The sequence below is a fragment of the Chrysoperla carnea genome, chromosome 1 (genome assembly GCF_905475395.1).
Source record: "Chrysoperla carnea chromosome 1, inChrCarn1.1, whole genome shotgun sequence".
NCBI lineage: Eukaryota > Metazoa > Arthropoda > Insecta > Neuroptera > Chrysopidae > Chrysoperla > Chrysoperla carnea.
Window position 1 is genome coordinate 68,548,946 of NC_058337.1, and position 22,026 is coordinate 68,570,971.

Consider the following 22,026-nt stretch of genomic DNA (forward strand, 5'->3'; position numbering starts at 1 on the left):
AAAGTTCTCGATTGTATTCCGATCGTTCAGGCACATAAATGTCGAATTAAATAAACGCAACTCACTTCAGTAATATAATGACATAGCCTTATAAAATATTTTAAATATATTTCTTTATTTGGGGTACATATGAAAAATACAACAAAATAAATTAATGTAACAGCAATAAAAAAATATCCTTTCAGTCGAAGAATTTGCAAGTAAATTGCGGCGCCCTGGGTTAGTAGAAGAGGTTCCTCCGCCTCAGGCACCTTGTATTTAAAGCGCTAAAAGCAATTCATTTTCCTGTTTTTAAATATTATTATTATTTGACAATTTTTTTGGGTTGTTTCATTTTTTTAAATTAAAATATATGTTATATTGAGTATTTTTGCAAAGTCAATTTACGAACTTTTATACGCAATTAACTTTTAAAACATGAATTATGGTTATGATAATACTATCATCCAAAAAGTCAACAAATGTATAACCTTGTTTTCTGTAAAATATACTTTTAATGATACATCAATAACAAATAATTTATAGACTTAAAGTACCAAGATGGTCATGATAATTTTGAAGTAAACCTCTCCCTTTTTTGCTTAGTCATTTATTGGATATGATTATAAAGTATCATAAGATCATCACATCAAAGTTTTATTTCCTAATGAAGTTCATGACAAAAAAAAATCGAGGACTACATACGGTGGATTAAACGATACGTATAAATTGAACGATTATATTGTGTGTCAATGTTCAAGAGAAATATTTTAGAAATCCCACGAACAACAAGTCGACATAGCCAAACTCAGAAATTTTTTACTCATCAGATACTTATTAATTGTATATTTTTTTACTAGATGTTTCATCATCGATTGTTTTAGCATTGGTTATTTTTTCAGATTTTGTTCTATCAGATATTTTCTCATCAGATGTCTGTCCATTGGTTGTTTTCTCATCAGATTTTTGTTCATTGGATGTTTTCTCCTGAGATATTTCTTCATCGTATGTTTTTTCATTAGATGTTTTCTCATCAGATGTTTTATTATCGTTTGGTTTATCTTTATATGTGTTCTCATCATATTGCACAGACAAAGATAGTTTGTTTCTGGTACTAGGAAGGTTAAATAACAAACTTTCCGGAAATTTATCATTATATTCATAGGATCCTGAATTTTCTGTACTCAATCGAGAAGTCCTGCTCCTACGTCGATAAGAATTCATTGCCCATGATTGTCTCTCTCCTGAGGCAAAAATTGCATAAACTATAGTTGCAATTAAACATAAACAAATTCCAACTGAAAATACAATTGTCCACCCCAATTCAGTCTAAAAAAACAATTATTTATACAAATAATTGATATTTTGAGCTATAAGATAGTAGCATCAATCTATATCCCATTGAGTAGCGTTTTTACAATGTGAAATCGAGACCTGTAACAGGTTAATAAGAATGAAACAGATTTTTCGTGTTGGATACGGAACCAAATGTATTGTATTGGATACGGAATGAAAAACAACCCCATTTTACGCCCTTAAAAGCTTAGGGCAAAAAGCTTAAGTTTTATGATATATTTTGTGTTTGGTATTAAAAAGATTTTGATGAGAAATTCCAATATTACATATATGATTTGCCAAAAAATAAAATTACGCTCCTTTTACGCCTCTCGTAAAAGGTAGAGGGAAAACAAGTTTTGAAGACTATATTTTATTTGGAATTAGTGGAATATACTCTTCAAGGTTTATGGTTGAATACCAAACACAATAGATTCAATTTGTAGCCCTACTTTTCGTGAATCGAGTAAAATAACTTCTATTTATCTTATCTCTTTATTTTACATAATATATAGATATTCTGTTCATAGTTTTTCGAAAAAACGGGAATATAACTTTAAACATAAACCACGTTCAACACTCTAAACAATTCCTTACCAAACAACTTTCGTAGCTTCTATATTTTACTGCAGGACTCAACGAACAACCATATAATAATATTTTCAAAATTTTTGCTATTTTCTCGTCCAATTTATGCTATTTGACTAGGAAGCTTTTGGATGCATTCATGATTCTAATTTCTTAATTAAAAAACTTGTATTACTTACGTTTACAGATTCATTGTGTACGAAATGAGTAACAAGCATTGTCATTATTATTCCAGACACACCAGCAAATGTAGTAGATATTCCCATTGTAATATGAGCAAATTGTGGACAAATATCAAAAAAATTGACACTAAAAAAAAAATATGGTTTTATACTTTTATGGTGAAAATGTACACAATACGACAAGGAAGGCGAGGGGGTGCGGCACCTCTCCAAAGAAGAAACAAAAAATTAACCGATCCTTATTATTTATTGTCTGATTATAATTACCACCCGAAAGATCGAATTTTGGTAGTTTGCGGGCGAATTTAGCATGAAAAAGGAATCGATATTATAATTGATTTATTATGAAAAATATTACATATGGTTCTTAAGTAAACAATACGACTTTTTGTTGCTATTTATGTTTCGTAAAGGATCTACTATGGCCTCATGATTGTAGCTTTAATAAAGTTCCCACAATCCAAAATGTTGGGTCAAAATGAATGTTTTAATAGTCAGTTTGTTTATACACAAGAATCACAATAAACAAAAATTACCAGAAACCTGCCCAACCAACAGTTCCGATTCCATCCATTAAAATTGCACAAGTAAGACTACCCAATGGAGTTCTCCAAATTATGTTGAAAAAAGACATCATTGCCATGAACAGTAATGCAGTACAAGTAAATAATTTTCTCGTGGCAGTTGGTGATAAATACTTTTTTTTAATAAAAATATCAGCTAAATATGCACCCAACAAACTATTTATGGTAATTACCAAATGCGGAATCGCTGAATACACACCAACTCTCTGTATGTCGTAATCGTACATATCTAAAATAAAGTTAAAACCTGATAGATTTAAAAATATTTTGAAAAAACAAAAAAGTTGATCGATCGTTTTGTTTTACATATATTCATGTTTCGTCATTTAGTAGGAAGAAGTCATTACCGATATCAAGGTTTTTTTTATAAGTGGGAGGTTTCATTATCAAATGTAATCAACTGAATATTTTTTTTGGGCATGTTGGTTTTCATTCGTCAAAAATACGAAAATTTTGTTTAATATATTTTTTTCTTACGCATCAATTTTTTTTTTCATGATAATATTAATTAATTTGGGAAATATTAATATTCTCTTGGGGCTAGTCCGTTGTGACTGGGTATATTTCACTCATATACATTATTGTACATGGGTGAATCAATCTTATGTCAATATTAGCTTTCTATATTAGAGAAATAGATAGTTATTTACATTATTTATGAAAATTAAACATTTATTTATTATAAAATGAGCATATAATCATAAAAAACGAGATTTTATATATAAACTAGCTGTTTCCCGCCCGCTTTGCGTGGCGTAAAATATACCCGCTTTGCTGGGCAACATCCCCACTTGCACCCCTCCCGCCACATTTCCTTGCGTTGGATAACAGTTTTGTAATGTACACGTCATGCTCTTTTATTTGATACCCCACTTAGGTATATTTGTAAATATTCGATATTTCCTTCCCACTTTCTCGCTACAACTTTCTACCCTCCGAAGGTTAAAAAAATTTCTAAATGTAATTTAAAACATTCTGACCAAGTTTTGAACTATTAAAAGCCATAATTTAAAAATATGAATTTTTTATTCATGAACACCCCCGCAACCCCCCTTGTGGGTGGAATTTCGTAAAATCCGTTCTTAGCTGACCTCTACTTGGCAAAAGGAATATTCCTCCCAAATTTCAAGTCTCTAGGTCTTATAGTTCCAGAGATATCGTGATGAGTGACTATCTATATCTATAGAAAGTCTCCTATATATATAAGATATTACGTGGCCATTGGAGAATAAACTCACCAAGTTAAAATAAAGTAGGTATCATTAACGAGATAAGGCTTCATTAATTATCGTTTATAATTTTAACAATTTCCTTCTTAATATAAGGAAAAACCAAATTTTCATAAGGGGTTAGTTTATTCAAAATCAACATTTTTCTTAATATCATTTTGTTTTTGTAAATATGATTTATACGGATTTCTCTTTCATAAACGAAAACACCGTATTTTAAAAAACCTTTTTCAATCAACAATTTTCGGGGCCATCTTTATGAAGTATATCTAGTATTAAATGAACAGAAACTAATGTAAAAAGTCGTTTCTACTATAGATTACTACAACTTCTTCAGGGACATACAGCAATGAAATAATATAAAGTTAATAATATATTTGTTATTTTACTTTACCTTCCATATATGATGGAAAATGCGTGATGAGTAGAAAAAATAGATAGGAATGTGCTATTTGGGCAGCATTTATTGCCCAAAGGGGTAACGATAAAAATATTCGCTTCCATGGGGTTTGAAGATCTAAATGCTCAGTTAAATTATTCAATGCTTCTTGCAAGATTATTAATTCTGCAGGTTTAATTTTGGTATCCGTACGCGGAGACTCACTCACTAAACATATCCAGGAGATACACCATATACATCCACATAATCCACACAAATAAAACACCCATGGCCAACCAATAGTATCACAAATGACACCAGCTAAGGGCATACTTACGGCAGTACCTATAAAGGTTCCTGAAAATATTGTTATAAGTAGCCGACTTCGTTCCCAAGGTGGCGACCATTTTCCCAAAATAGTATAAACACAAGGAAACATTACACCCTAAAAATAATATTGATTTGCTTCAATAAAGTAAATAGTACGAAATAGAATGGCAGAACCAGTATATTTAGAAATGTCTAAAATTGGGACAAAGTGAAAAGTATTAAATTTTTTAATTGCTAAAATTCAAGAAAAACACACGTCCAATAGGACTCAATTTGTGATGTAATGGAGAAGAACCTATTCAAATATGTCAGAGTGGGAGAATTTGAATTAAAAGTTAGGAGTTTTTATTTCTAATGTTTCATAATTTTTTTTAATGGTTTTATCGTGAAACAAGGCTTTTTGAAGTTAATCCATCGATTCTAGGCACATAATTTTTTTCTCACTTTTCTCACAATAAAATTTTGAAGATTTTTTTTTTGCCTTAACTTCATTCGAATATCTTTAATGTAAGGCAAAGTTGGGAAAACGCGAACACCTAAGGGAAACTAAAATAATGCAGTGGAATTATTGGCAGAGGCATTCTTGTAATGATTTTCTTAAAGAAATTAAATCAAAAAATATAACCGTGAGTTTCAAAAACAAAGCTGTAAAAAATCGCAAAACAAGTTATTAGAACTATTGAATTCGGTATTACCGCGCGTCCGTTTCCCCAGTATTCCATATTTGTTTTAAAATCTCACATAGCTTAAGAATTACGTTATGTGAGTATTTGTAATTCATCATAAAAGTTCTAACTAGACTTCACTGAATCAAAATTTATTTTTAAAACCCCCGACGCAAAAAGAGGAGTATTATAATTTTGATAGCAATGTGTGGGAGGAGTTGGTTTGTTGTGTATTTCTGCCCGTCTGTCTGCCACATCGTAGCTCCTAAACGGATAAACCGATTTTATTTTATTTTTGAAAGATAATTTAATGGAGAGGGTTCAGTGTGGAGAGAAAAGTCGTATTTGATTGGGTTTTTTAAATTTTGTAAATTTAATTTGTGGAACTCGAAACCATCTTGTTCAAGAAAGTACCTTAAGATATTCAAATATAATAAACATACTTGAGCAATTCCTAATGCAATTCGTACAGCCAAAAGGGCATAGAAGTTAATCTTTGCAACTGCTGGTGTTAACAAAGATAAAACAGAACTAATAAAAACACTGCCTGATAAGACTTTTTTACCACCATACACGCCAGATAAATACCCTCCCAGTACTGGAGTTAATATATATCCATAAAAGAATGATCCCAATAAATTTGTTCTTTGCCAATGAGTCATAAATATTAATGTCTGCTGTTGAAAAAAATTTCATTAAAAAGATAAAAACATTAAATTTAAATTTCATACTTTGAAATGTAAAGTTTACATACATACATCCTTGCTACCTGTGTCTGAATCCATTGAAATAACGGCTACACTTAAAATTACTCTCGCTGAGTAATTAAAAAAGAATCCAAAAAAAGCCAAGCAACATAAAAGGTATCGACGTTGTTTCCAAATAGTTAAAGGTCTCATATTCCACAAAAGTTATTTTTCGGGAAACTGAAATTTTATAATTTCTTTAATGAAATGATAAGTACAAATATGTAGCTACATCACTTTAATAAATTGAGCTTGTTTACAAAAGCCGTAAGTTGATATTTTTCCTAGCTAAAATGGTTTCATTCCTGATATAGGAATCGGAGATATATATGTCTAGTTGATTTTGAATGGAGGTTTTATAAATTAATTGTCAACTTTTTAAGTTATCAATTTCGAATCCCCGACAGGATAGATTTTTCAGATGTCAGAAGTATGAAAAAATTAAAACTTTACAGCTAGTTTTTAAAAATGCATTGTTAAAAAGGCTGACCTAATGTTATACACAGTACAGGTATATTTATAAACTTTTTATTCTGTACTAGCAATCTTTTAGACATTTCCAAGCTTTCTTCGAGGAAAAAACGTGAACACGGGGCCTTATAATACATATATTTTACGTAGTAATTGACCATATTTTTTTGTATATTTAAAATTTCGTATGCAAATGAAATTGAATGTTTAAAACAAAACAAGCTGGAGTTACTAATTTTCTAAGTTTTATTTCTAAAGGTAAACTTGTGTAGACATATTTACCATTATTTAATAATTTTTCTTTCATATAATGTCTTTCTTTTTTTACTTAGTCTATTTTAGACCAGACATTTACGGCGTACTGTTCCTTATTATTAATTACATCAACAGACCCTCTTACTGAGGTATTTTCAATCTAATGGACACGGAATTACAAAAATTGCATTGCATGATATTTGTATCTCAAATTTTTCTATAATTATAAATTACCAATTTGGGGTGCCACCCATTTAACTAACAATTTTGTATCAATTCCAAATAAACATAAACCCAAATATTCTAGTATATGCAGCCATTGAAATTGTGTAGAGATGACATTTGATAAATCAAAAATTTGAAGTTAATAGGGTGCGTTCCGAAAGCTCAGTATTTGATTTCTCAGGTTTTGTCAATTCCATACGCCAAAATATTGACCTGAACTATGACACTGTTAGAGTTTACATCTTATCTTAGAGCACATAATAAAAGTACCAGTTAATTTCTGTTAATTAATTATAGTTGAGAATAATTTTTGTTCTATAATTCTGAAAATAGGTTCAATACATGTTATATAATCCAGATGCCCAATCTCCTTTAAACAAATATACTAAACTAATTATACGCTAGTAAAGGAGACTGCTTACGCATAAGGAGACTGTTTTAAATTTCAAAAAAAAAAATTTTGTTAGAATGTCAGTATTTAACTGATTTCGCAGTTCAGCAAATTGAAGTTGTCTGCGTCATGTTAGCCTTAAATTTATAAATACATGTTGTAAAAAAATAATTTTGTTCGTGATTTTGTAGCCTGACCTGTTCTCCATTTATACAACAAAAATATTGGCGTATATTGGTAGCCAGAAAAAAAAAATACCTGAACATTTCGAGCACCCCATATTTGATTTTGTTTATTAATAAATATTATTGATAATAAACCTGTAGAAATTATCGCTAAGGTATGCTTAGTCTAACGAATTTTTTTTCTATAAAACTCTTTGACCTTCTTTTTGGAGGTCCTAAAAATTGTTTATTACTGCACAAGATTACAATTTACGAATGTTCGATTTTCGTAATTCTATTACCCAAATGGAATAAAAAATGTAAAAAAATTTCACCCGATTCACATAAAATGGAAAATAAGCAATTTCAGCGTGTCGTAAAACTAATACCCTGTTATAATTTAATTTAATTTGCTATTTCTGGCTTGGGCAATGATCTACACCAACCGATAGTTATGAATTAAAACAAAGGTAAGAAAACGTGTTGAAAGTTACAATACAAAAAAATGTCGCACTTATTGCATAACATATAGGTGTACATTAATATAGGCTGCGCAGTCAAGCTATCGTTAGAATAACTGACATTGATGCGATGTCAAATATCACATTTCTCGAGTTCATGAAATGGGTCTACTAAAGCTGTAAATAACTAAAGTGATAATAAATGTAAATGTGTGTATTCCACAACCGTGTCTAAGCAGACCTCATGGGATTAAAGGGATTAAAAACTAATTAGATTACGAAACCTGGAAAATTTTTTTGATTTAAATCAAGATTGACTTTTCCCTTCGAGGCAGAAGAGAGAATAATTTGACACTCTGACATATCATCATATTATGGTCTTTTTAAAAACGAACACATTTTTTGAGTGCTTTTTAATAATTATTAACGATAAATTGTCATTTCTAACTTTAAGATAGAAAAGAAAACAAACGAAATAAATACACATAAAAATTAGGGAAATCAGCGTAAAGGAGCACAAAAACATTATAACGACAAAACATAATCAATTATCTAAACATGTACACATAACAACAAAAACTCACTGAAAAATAAAATTTATTATGTTTCCACTTTAGTAAACCTCGTACGTTCCGTTGTTCTAAGGTGGAGCGTGGAGGTGAATCGATCGATTGGTTACCTACATCACATGTATTGTACTAAGGTAAAAGGGTACCTCTGTTGTATCTCCTTACTCATGTGTGGTGTTATGTTATAAAATGTGTTTCTCCGATATATGTTTTATAACAACAAAAAAAAACTTCTCTATAAGACATCTATATACAGATCATTCAAAAATCATAAAGAACAGCTACCTTTAATGGTTAACATTTGACCCTTTGCTACTTCGACAAAAGGACAAGTAAAGACTCATGAAATCATCTAACTTTTATAAAATGACGGTGTATGGTTGTAGTTAAAAAAATTGACTATGTCTTTTCGGCGATCCCCACCAGTGTAGAAATTGTCCTTAACAAACTACATACTGCCTAACATAGCAGAATAAATATTTTTAAAACCAGGACTCTCAATAGTTCTACCGCACAAAAAATAATTAAATATTGCACAAGTCAAAAGTAGATCTGCATAATTTAAGAGAGCTGTACGTTAAACAAACTTCTAATTTCGACCAACAAAGTTTAATTTTGACCAAAAAAATAATCGGCGAAGAACTTTTGAAGACATTAAATTTGGAAGAAACGAATAGTCATATCCGTATCAAAACTCGAAATTAATTATTATATAACTAATAATAATAGTAATTTATTTGCATCAAACTGCTACTTAAATTAAAATGTCATTCAGATCTTACAAACGTCGATCAAAAAGAAATGCTTTTAATTTTTGTATAGATTAAAAACGTCCTTTTTGTGGTCCGGTATTTTATTAGATATGTCCAAGCTCGCAATAACTTTTTTCAATGTTGTGGAAAATATATATATTCGCACTTAAAATACGGAATCTTTATTTGGTTGGCATTTTCGGAGGATAGAATCTAGAAACCGATGCTGTAGAGTATATCCTCCGAAAATGCCAACCAAATAAAGATTCCGTATTTTTGTTTTTTCAATTTCTATATAAAATATTTCGAAATCTAAGAACTTTTGCGCTTTGTGGTTATTTGAGACTATAAAACTACTTTTCAAAGAGTACCATTTCCCCAATTTGGGAAACATAGTTTGTATCTAGTGTAATAGTAATAAATTGATTTTTTATACTATTTAATAATATTACGATGAATTAATATTAGATGACAATTAATAGTGGACAATGTAAACTTATATACAGGAGTAAAAAAAAAAAAACATAACAAAACTCTTATGAAAGCAAAAAGAAATCAGTCAATAAATCAAACGTTGCCATGGTTCCAAACGAACAATTTACTAGTCAGCTTATAACATACGTGTGTGTCCTATATATTTACTATAAATATATACAGAGTGCTCCAAAAGTAATAATTACATTTGGAAGGTCCATTGGATGGTCCATTCTAAAGGTTCGGTGAAAATTAAATAAACTTAAAAATTAAATATTTAATATTCAGAATATTTAAATATTTTATTTTGAATTGTAGTCAATTTTCTTTTTTAACAAATTAGAAAATTAGAGAATTACTCTCCTTTTCTAAACCGTTAACCTTAAAATTAGAAAACCGCCACAGGACTATTGGTCTAAGAATTCCAGCTTCTATCTGTCGTTAATCTGCTCTTCGTAACTTTTGAAATACTCTGCATATAGTTTACTAAGATATTTTTTATAGTGTATTATTTTTATCACATAAAATTCTTTGTATTGTTGTTGTTATAAATAATGCTTTACAACGCAAGGAGGAATTTTCTTTTTTACAATCAAAACGATAGATAAAATGTAATTTTATATGTTGTCATTTAAAACTGTTTTATTATGTTAGAATTAACTCCTAATTATAATTTCGCGATTTTACCAAAAAGGTATAAAAGTAATTTAAATTTACAAAAAAATTGACCCATAGGAGAGCCATTTTTTTTGTTTCTTATACATCCAAAAAATGTCACCTGAATTCAAAACCAATCAAAGCTTACCTCCAAACGGATTACAAAACCTATTTTCTCGAGATCCCGACGCTTGAACCTGCTTTCTATTATTTATTTTTAATTAAAGCCTGCCTCTGATTTGTTTAAGAAATGCACGAAATATATCTACATTTTAAAATTTCGATTGATTTATTTGTGTCAGAAGCATTCTTCCATACATAAATCCATCGAACCGTTTTGAGAGATTTTTTATGTGAATTTCAGCGGCATCTATACAAAAGCAACAATAATTATTTTTTTCTTCTTTAATTTTTATACCATGCATATATGTAATATGCAAGGTATACTAAGTTTAGTCCCAATTGTTTGTAACGTTTAAAAATATTGATGCTAGCAACAAAATTTTGGTATAGGTGTTCATAAAATCACCTAATTAGTTCATTTCCTGTTGTCCGTCCGTCCGCCCGTCCGCCTGTGGGCACGATAACTCAAAAACGAAAAAAGATATCAAGCTGAAATTTTTACAGCGTACTCCGGACGTAAAAAGTGAGGTCGAGTTCGTAAATGAGCAACATAGGCCAATTGAGTCTTGACCTATGGGTCCGTAAGACCCATCTTGTAAACCGTTAGAGATAGAACAAAAGTTTAAATTTAAAATATGTTCCTTATCAAAAAATAAACAACTTGTGTTTGAAACATTTTTTCGTCAACATCACTGTTTATCCGTGAGGGCGCAAATTAGGCGTAAATTGTATAGTATGTATTATATAAATTGTATCTGTATGTGCAATATGATAGAGTAATCAACACTATTTATGCATGGTATTTCAACAATTAACTCAGTCAATTGTTTGTTTTCACTTGTTTTAATATGACATATAAGAACCTAATTTCTAAAATTACACAGCCACTATTTATTTTAAATTTAGCAGAAATATAGAAGAATTCAAAAAAAAAAAAATTCAAATGGTAAGCGAAATATTGTAAATGAGAGTGTCTTAAGACTCGTAATCGTACAACAATGACCTGAACACTATTACAATACAAGAAAATTTGTTAATGTTATTTATACCAAACTATAAATGTAAACGTTTTAAGAAAAGTCAGAATTATGCCAGTATAGTTTAGTACTTGATGATTCTTTTCTATTCAACAAACTTCCAAGTCCACAGTTTGAAAACAAAGGAAATTCCCTTATATTTACAAATTGACTGAGGCCTTTTTTCAAACTTTCAACATATTTTATTTATTAAAGGAGTTTTATAATAATTCGATGCCATATTTGCCTTGAATTGACAAAGTACCTGTATCTTGTACATGTGTTCTTCAATAAACAATCCATTACCCTAAGACTTCGAAAGTATTGATGGTGCTTCAATTCATAAGACCATATTTCCTTAATGTAATGAAGGCCACCCAAAAGTAAAAATTTACTTACCCTCAAACAAAAATTGGCAAAACTTTTTCAAAAATCATGATAATAAATATAATTTGTTAAAGACACCTTCCATAACATTTTTATAGTTTCTGTTAAAAAGTAAAATCATTTATGTTGAGGATGGTGTCATTTGATTATAGAGAGTCAAATAGATTGCCAACACAGACAAGCAAAGATATTATCTATGTGTTCACCTTTCCTGCAGTAGAGTAAAGTGTTAAGTTATGTAACCACATAATACATTATTACAATCCCAACCGTCCATAACTATAATGATTCAATTCTATAGATCTTCCCCATTTTAATATATGTATGTATTTGCATGTGTGTTTGTGTATTCAAGTAGGTTACATTTCATCTCAAATAACTATCGTCACCAACTCACCAAGTAAAGCATTTCCTTCGATATCTAATAATCTATCCATATAAAATATTTCTATATGAAGTTTGGAAAATATTGAACAAGTATTCACATCATAACATTGTTTCGTAAAAACTTGGGAAACAATTTATATAATAATTTATTAAATCTTTCTTGGGCCCAGAGGAATTCCCACAACAATTTTTTTATACAATACTATACTTGAGTTGTATTATCGAGCCCAACTTTTTTAACTTTAAAGTGCGTATTAGAGCTTAATAGTACAATTTAAAAACTAAACTATGATTTGTCTCATATTTTGAACAGTAGAGCCTTGATATCGACATGCTGCCAGATTATTTTGTCAAAAAAAATTACTACAAGAAAATAAAATAAATATAAATCAATTATTATAACGCAATATTTATTAACTTTTTCATAATATTAAAGGGTTTTTATGCTTGTGTGACAATTATTATTAAAATTTCACTCAATGAAATTTTTTTTTCAAAGATTGAAGGGGCAAAGATGGTCCATACAGCTAGCATTGGATGCTCCCCCATAAATTAATCTTTGAAACGAAGTTTGTGTGAGAAGGACTTATTATCAGGGAAAACAATCCGAGAAAATCAAAGACTCTTTTTTAAACTTACAAAAATAACTAGGTACTAAAGTTAATTCTAGCCTCCCAAATTCTACAAACCATCTATAATTGTGAACTCTTGTTTCTATTTGTATTCATTGAATATCCTATGCCTATCTTTATTTAACATGTTATACATTTAAGTACATTAAATCTACATAATAATGTATAGCTACTACAGATAGGAAAGATTCTTTTACGAATTCTATTTATTGAAATAATTCTGACTGACCCTGCCCTCATAGGCCATTTTTATTATTGTGTTTTTCAAATAGGTAGACAAAACTTCTATGAAAGAAAGATTCAAGGTATTATAAATATTTATGACTATTCCATAAATTTTTAATGAGATTATATTACAAGATTTATGGCTCTGTATACATTAAAGGGGTTTGATATAATATGTTTTTTTTTTAGAACGGCATTTGAGCCCGTTCTGTTTCTCATTATCATTTTCATTTTAGAAAATTATCAGATTTTAGGACATTACTACATTCGCCTTCTTGAGTATATTTGTAGCAGATTTTTTAACATTACAAATATTTGTACAATAAATTCTCCTTGCGTACCAATTTCAAACTTTTTAGCGCTACGCAAAATATCCAAGCTTAGTCCAAACTCCAAAAAATATCCAAACGATTGAAAATGGTAATATACTTTGTATATACAAACAATTGATTTTCAGAATGTGTCCTTCTCTATCGAGTAGAATTTATAAGTACTTTTTGCTCACTTTCGGGCTTATGTAGGCACATTAAAGACTCAGGTAGCTAGTTAGTTTACCATAGTAAAAGTTACAAAAGTAACTAACTCTACAGAGCAAACTTTATAAATACCTAGAATCTTGGGGACAAAATTCTAGGACACAAAGAACATAATATTATTTACCAAAGATACTAAAGTTGTACTGCATTTGAACATGAGAATAAAAAGATTTATTATTAGTATGTCAAATTTTTATTTCTCTCACTTTTTGTGTAAAAACTGATAAAACTATTCACAATTTAAGAATTTCACCCCAAACATTGATTTACCAAAAATTTTACTTTAATTTTTGAAATAAACTTCAATGGCTCAAATGAAATAGTCTCTTGATGACATGACAAAATGATGTCTATTGACAGAGAGCATAGTAAGTAGAAGAGACGGTTGAATCAGCCACAGCGCTGTTACCTTATAAAATTAGCAATAAATCATACGTTTTATTTAAAATATGACTAATTTTTAATCGTTTACAGGTAAATGAAAAAGCAAATGTCAAATTAAAAATAACAATTTTGAAAATTAGTTAAACTTGTTGCAACAGAAATTGTGAAAATAAGAGATGAAATTGCATAAATAATATTTATAAAATGTAAATTAACATAACTTATTTCAGTTTGCTAGAAAAAAGCATTAAATTTTTTATGTAAAGCACATATTTAATTCATCGACTAATATATTACTGAAGTAGCATAGATAGAAATATTAATGAAGAACTAATATATTAATGAAGATACCATAGTAGCGACCCTATGGTATCTGTCTGAAATTAAAATCATGTACGGAGAGTATTATCATAAATTTACTTCTTTCTATTACTGAACACTGATAATTACTTAATTATAAAATAAACGTATGATCGTGATTCTTAAGGATGTTGGTTATGTCGTTATAAGTTTGGTCACTTCATCAAATACTTATATATTTGTCTTCTAATATTATTTATTGATTTACTAAGTAAATTATATATAATAACGTTTTAGCATTATAAAAGATGGTCAAAGGTTAATTTTTTGCTCATACCACATACTCGCCATAAATCACGCAACTTCTTTTGATTGCGTGACAAACTTAGAGAAATATTCGTAGTTATTCCAACTGACTGAAAGCAAAAAATCAATTTGTTTGACATCCCATAATAAATCAGGCATTAGAAAGTTACACTTGGGGCAATAACAATATTTGTCGAGTGTCGAACATAATGATTTTTTCGTACGTTATTCGGTTATCTTCTTAAAAGACAATTTAAAAAAATGAATATAAGTACATCAATCAATTTTCAAAATTTTAAATCAGAATCAAAACTTTATCAGGCTCTTTATAGAGGTATGCCTCAATTACGAAAAAAAAGAGTTACATAAGAATTTCTATTATTTTATTTATCAACGATATCATATGATGATGGTCATCAAATCTATACTTCCTCAGAGCAACCAGATTTTTCACCTGGAAATTCCATTGTCCATGTATTCTCAGCTTATTTTTTCCCCATCCAATAGTTGAGTAGCTATACCGAAAGTGAAAAATATTACGATATTTTTATGAACAACAGAGAAATTCGGTTCAAAAAGTAAAGAATTCTCTCGTTTGACGATTGGAATCCATTTATAAAATCTGAATTTTTCGTTTTCGTCTCTTAAATTAACATGTTTTCGTATTAAGTACCAAGCATCCTTAATAATAATAATGAATAGGAAAAAAGATTTTCAAACCTAAACTTTAATAAAAATAAAAATGATCAGGCGAGTCGAGCGAAGCGAGCCTCTACTAGGTTAAAATGTAAAAAAAAATACAAAAGATTTAGACATGAAATGAAATGTTGTAGTTCCATGTCTAGAATAGATCCATTTATGTCTAGAAGTGTTATCAATCATTATTTTTAGAAAAAATTATATAAATAATAAATAATAAAAAAAAACAGTATTTTTTATTTATTACATGTATGTATACATCTATATATATGTAGAGACAGTGGCACTATCTGTGAGCTACATCTAATACTAATGTATAAGTGGCTACATTTAATATTAATTTTAATTGAGCGGTCATCTGTAGATTCTTTCAAGTATTAAAAAACTTCATAATGAAAAATACAAAAAAAGTGATAACAAAACATAAACAATTATCTTTTGCAGTTCTACAGTAGAATAACTTAAAAATTTAAGTGATATTAAAACAAGTAATGAAAAAATTTTAATTATAGTTATTATAATTTTAAAGTTATTTATTAATTATTTGTTATTTTAGCAATAAAATGCCACGACGTCGTACGTTGACGGGTCGTAAGAACGTGATCGTAATCAATCATTAATGCGTGATCATCGGAAACGACGAAAACAAGATCAAGAAGAATTATATCTTTAAAGAGATGATATTAATTTTAAAATGTACGCAAATTAATAAAGATGGGTTTTGTTGTATTAGTCATAAATTTAAAATAAAAAATGAATTGAATATTTTCACAGCGGATAATAACATGGATCCTGGTTTACAACCTGATGTTTTAAAGAAATTAACGTTTGTTGAGGAACAATCAAATAAAAAATATTTGTCAATAATTGAAATATAATTTTATTTCAGAAATATCTATTTTATATGATACCATTCGTGAGCCATTACAAAGTTATACTTTTAGCTAGTTTTATAAAATATTCTATTAAAAAACTTACAAATGAACTCGTACTATCCATGAATTAAAACTGTGATTTGTATTTCAAACAGATTGTCAGCACAAAACAATTTCTAAATTATAATGATTACCTGGAACAAAAAAAAAAATATTTTAATTAAAATCTAGGTAAATTGTTTTTATTGGTTTAATTAAGGATGTTCCCTCGCCAGTAATAGAAAAAAATAAATTAGTAGATAAGGATACGAATTTTTAGTATGTTGTAGTTAATGATATATATTATTAAATCAAAAAAAAATTTGGGTATCTTATCGATCAATTAAGAGAGTTTTTATTAATTAAAAATACACTAAATAACATACCATCCTCATATCATGCTATGTTATTTAGTGTATTTTTAATTAATTAATTACTCTCTTAATTGATCGATAAGATACCCAAATTTTTTTTTGATTTAATAATATGTATCGTTAACTACAACTTACTAAAAATTTGGATCATTTTCTACTAATTTATTTTTTTCTATTACTGGTGAGGGAACTTCCTTAAGCTATTTTATTTTATACTAGCTGGTGTCTGCGACATCGGATGCATAATTATATGTTTAGTAAAAATATCCGTTGCTATTATTGAAATATTATTTTATTCTCTTATAAGCATTTTTTACCCTATGTATGAAATATATCAGAGTATATTAAGTTTGTAACGCTTAGAAACATTGATGCTACTAAAAAAAACTTTGGTATCATCAAATCAGCGTTCATTTAATTCACAATTCACAATTCGTTTATTTCCGTCTATGCTCGCCTGTCTGTCCGTCAACAAGATAATTCAAAAACGAAAAGTGATATCAAACTAAAATTTTTTAAGCGTGCTCATGACCTTAAAAGGGAGTTTGAGTTTGTAAATGACCAACAAAGGTCGTTTTGGGTCCGTCGGAAAAATTGTGTAAACCGTTAGAGACAAAACAAAAGTTTATATGCAAAAGCTGTTTCATATGAATATGTAAACAACTTTTGTTAACTTTTGCAAATTGCAAAAAGCAAAAAAACTTCTAAAAAAACTGATATTCAACACTCCCTATATAGGGTATTTCATCAATTAACTCAGCCAATTGTTTATTTTCACTTATTTATAATTGTTTCCTAAACTTCATTTCAAAAACAACTATAGTTTCCGTGCGTTTTGGACAAGTCAAAAATTTGCGTGAGCGCAGTTTACAATTGTACAAAGTCTGAGGCGGGGCTTCACTCGACTTGACCATAAACTCATACATCCATTGAAAAATTAAAGGACAAACACAATTGCAATAAAATTGTCACATCAACAATTGTATGTAGCTTGCACACGCGTCGGGAAACCGTCTGACTTATTCGCTTACACATCACGTGGAAAAGCCAAAAATATTTTGTAACAAAAACCATTTCAATAAACAGAAGAATAAACAACCGAAAACTTCTTCACTTCATGAACCTTGTACAGTAGAACTCCAATTATCCGAATTAATGGGGACCGGGACCCATTCGGATAATCAAATATTCGGATAATCGGAGTTTTTTTTTAAAAATTGCCATTGGAGAGAAAAAAAGCTACGTTTTGATATTGCACTATTTTTTTATTGAATTAAATGAAAGAAACATGATATTTTCACATGTTTTAAATATAAATAAAATGTACTTATGTACAAGTTTAGAAATAAAAATCATTGGTTTTTAATGACAATGATTTTTATTAGGTTTTTTAGACTTTTTTTGGACAAATTTTTTTCTGAAAGTGATTCGGATAATCGGCGATTCGGATAGTCGGAGTTCGGATAATTGGAGTTCTACTGTACATGAAACGGATGCTGGGTACAGTTAATTTTTTTATAAAATTTGGCGACTTTTTTACCTTGGTTTGTAGGTTCATACATAAAATCAGTTTTTAAATATTTTAAAACTTGCAGACTTTTAAATAAGTGCAAAAGTGATTAAAAACTAAAAAATTTTTTAAAATAAGCACATGAATTAAATACCTTCTCTAAGCAATAAGTATACGTTAGTTAAAAGTATTCAAAACAACCACCACCAACCAAATAACAAAATAATAATTATTATTATTAATAATAAATACATGTGTATATACTACAATTTTATAATTAAAACTAGCTTAATTAAAAATAAAAATGTATAAATTTTATTACTTGTTTCAGTTATATTCAACTTGTTAACCGAGTACATCCCAGTTTTTACTAGATAAAATAGTAAAAAATAATAGTGAGTAGGATTATCTAGAATTAAAATTTATACTTATGTGTTCTCACATTAAAATATCACAATGGAAATTTCCATGGTCAACAGCCTACTGTACATAAAATCAGCCCCTTTCCCCGGCTGTACCTGAAGGGGCTGTTTTCAGTATGTAATCGCAGTCTATGGGTGTATCAAATTTTTTCCCACTTATACTTCGCTTATTTATACGAACAAATTCATAAGTCACAAGAATGCAAGTGCAAAATTGAATGCATGTATGAATGCTACATTCAAGGTACATCAGGTTCTCAATGGGCAGCCAAGAGAATCAAATTTCTTCACTATTTTGACACAAAAATTTTGTTTTTGGTTTAGTCGAAAACAAAAGCAAATGCTATTTAGCAAATATCAATATCTGCAGAGAAATCACTAATGATTCAAGATACTATTCAGTATATACTATCTATATCTGCAGAGAAATTATGAATGATTCAAGATACATTTGACTCTTAGTACTACATCTTATTCTGCAATCTGACAAAGTTGGAGTATTCACATCCAAGTAGGAGCTGAAAAAAATTGCCAATAGGTTTAGCCAGCATTGGGTAATTTGATCGGTTTTCCAGACTCTTGGCCTTACCCAAACCTTGACTTGCCCCAGGCTAATGAACCTAGTTTGTAGTTAATTTGTATTTGCTGCTTTGGTGACGAAAGACCCAGGTTGGGCAAATTCATTTATTGAATATACAACATAATAGGTATAGATTTATTTCATTGGGTATTTATTTCAAAAGTTATTATTTCCTCTATCGAAAGTAGGTTAAAGCAGCTTGCCTATAATAGTTGAAAATTAAATATAAAATATTTTCGGAAATACAAAACCTACTGAAAAAGTTTCCCAGATAGAAAGTGAAAACTTCATGTGCTCTACCAAGTATCTACTGTCAATATGGTCTTGTTTTAATTTGATAAGAAAAGAAATAAAACCAAAAGAAATTTTTCAAAAAGAACTTAATCGAAAAAAAAAAATCGAATTTTACAAATTTTTTTTGTTTAATAATGAAAAACTCATTTTTCATCATCTTGAAGTGATAATATATGTAGGTATACTTAAAATGGCATTTAAATATAGTAGGTATAGTAGTAACACTTAATCAAATCAATTATATTTTCCATTATTAAGTGTTTTTCCAATATTTATGTTAAGAAGGATATGAAAATAATATACTTACAATATAGGCTTGTGATGTTAATTCGCCTACATTGTAATCTGAAATGCACGTGTATTTTCTCTATTTACAAAATTAACAGGGTCCTTTTTTAAATTAAATTAAAAGTTGACTATCTCGTCCCGATCATTTTTAATTTATGAGCGTTTGTTTATCGACAAAGTGGCACGTTCATGGCCCGACCCTTTGAAATTTGTATATTATCAAAGACTACAGGCACCGAATAAGAAAAAAAAGCCCATATTCTATATTACTAAACTGGCGGGTAATTACAAATATTATATCCAACTAGTTTCATACCCGCCCGCTTCGCTGGGTTTAAAAGTAAAGATTGGTAAAGACCACTGCGTTATAGCCTTCACATCCCTTGCTCTCACTTATTCTCCTTCCATAAGACTCAAAATAATGGTAGGAATTGCTTTACATAGGTAAATTATATGTACAGTTTACTTCATTGAGTATAACAGAAAAGATGGCCATGAATTTCTTTACATTTACTATTTTTAAATAAACTAGTTTTGCGTGAAAGCGTAACAAACAAACAAAGAAACATCCTTACTTTCATATTTATATAGGAAGGTGTTAAGGATAATATTTTAAACTTGAAACCAAACCATAACACACAATATCTGTTGTTTATTGTTATGTTTTATTTTTATTTTGTATAGCTAACGAATAATTTAAACTCCCTAATTTATTCCAGTTTTTCGTGGCTGTGACTGAAACCTTATTTGAAGCCTGCAATTTTTGAATATGGTTATCTGAATATGGCCACGTTGGAATAGAAGATACTACTTTGTGATTGTATAAACAATTACGAAACATTTACAGGATTGGTAAAAAGTAAGTTAAAATCATATAAGAAGGTTTTTATTAAATAATTTTGTAATATTGTGTGTGTAGGCACCATTAATTAATTAACAATATCTTATAGTTAGTTTTATAGTTGCATTTTAGTTGACTAACACTGCCTATTAATGTATAAAAATTTTTTATAAATACCATTAGAATGAAATATTGTTTTTAATTTAATTAAATTTTATTAAAAAAAATGCTAAAGACCAATTTCATAAAGAGCTTGAAAAAATTGATTCGAAACATTCGTATAACTCCAATGTACTGTACAGTTAGAATCACATTTAATGTAACGAGAATAAAAATAGGTTCGTTTAATCGATTTTTATGTGCTCGTGTCCTAAGGGTTGATTAAAGAAATACTATCACTATATTTGAAGTACATATCCTCTCATCAATTAGCTCATATCAATTGGAAATAAAAAACTGGTGCTGACGATAAGAATAACCAAAAATGCTTGCTATATATTAGTGTTGACTAAAAGAAAGTGGTGGAAAGTGAACCGCGTGATTACCGATTAACAAATTTGTTTTTTATTTATAAAAAAAAGAGCTTTTGTAAGATGGTGTTAAGACAAAAAGAGATTTTCTAAGAACTAATATATTTTAGTCGAATTTTTACCGAATTTGTGTTCTATAAAATTGCAATCCATTCCTTGAAATTTTTCTGGCAATACTACCGCTATTTTTACCCGAGTGAGCAACGCAAAGGAGTAGTAATGTGTTTATCAGTCTATACCAGTGTGTTCCTATATGGCACACTAGAGACTAAACGCGACTGCCGATTATGATGATTTTGACGTTAATCAATTTGGCCTAATTTTGCGAATGCTACGAAGATATGGCAGAAATATAAATTTAGTATGGCGACCACCAGACGCCATATTGTGAAAAAAGAATGTATGAGTGTTCCTATATGGCACACTAGAGGCCAAACGCATGGTCTGATTTTGATGATTCTAACTTCAATCGATTTTTCTTAGCCTTGCTAGTGCTACTGAGAAGATATATCAGTAATGAAAATTCATTATGTCGATATTGAGAAAAAGAAAATGAAAGTGGACCAACTATGTCGACAAGGGGTATCATTGAAAAGCTATTAAATAGACAAATGGGTTAACGTAATGGATCATTAAAATCGGTTTACGCATTTTGTCTCCAGGAAGTCTCAAAGGACCAAACATGCAGAGGCTGAAAATGAAAGTCGACAAACTATGGTAAATGGAGTATCGTTAAATAGGTATTTGAAAATCGTAACAAAACAGACATAAATAAAAACAAAATTTGTTTAAAAACTCCAGGAACTATGAAAAAAAGGCCAGCAGTTTTCATAGTGACTTGA

General features: G+C 29.2%; 2 protein-coding genes across 3 annotated transcripts in view; both read right to left on the reverse strand.

The window, feature by feature from the left end:
* The window catches only part of LOC123290911 (RNA pseudouridylate synthase domain-containing protein 2-like), a 730,776-nt gene that overhangs the window by 465,423 nt on the left and 243,327 nt on the right, over window positions 1-22,026 (reverse strand). The gene's annotated exons all lie outside the window — the stretch shown is intronic.
* Window positions 817-6,056, reverse strand: LOC123306016 (vesicular glutamate transporter 3-like). Its single transcript, XM_044887877.1, has 6 exons — window positions 6,030-6,056; window positions 5,715-5,948; window positions 4,292-4,721; window positions 2,621-2,897; window positions 2,082-2,211; window positions 817-1,053 (listed from the first exon to the last, which is right to left on the reverse strand). The coding sequence occupies exons 1-6, from the start codon at window positions 6,054-6,056 to the stop codon at window positions 817-819; spliced, it is 1,335 nt and encodes a 444-aa protein (XP_044743812.1).

Excerpts from the sequence above, each read along its gene's own strand:
- LOC123306016 (XM_044887877.1), bottom strand. The coding sequence starts at position 6,056 with ATGGATTCAGACACAGGTAGCAAGGAT. Across the intron at positions 2,898-4,291 it reads TTTTCCATCATATATGGAAG|ATATGTACGATTACGACATA; the intron begins GTAAAGTAAAAT and ends ACTTTATTTTAG. Across the intron at positions 1,054-2,081 it reads TACACAATGAATCTGTAAAC|AACACATATAAAGATAAACC; the intron begins GTAAGTAATACA and ends CAATATGATGAG.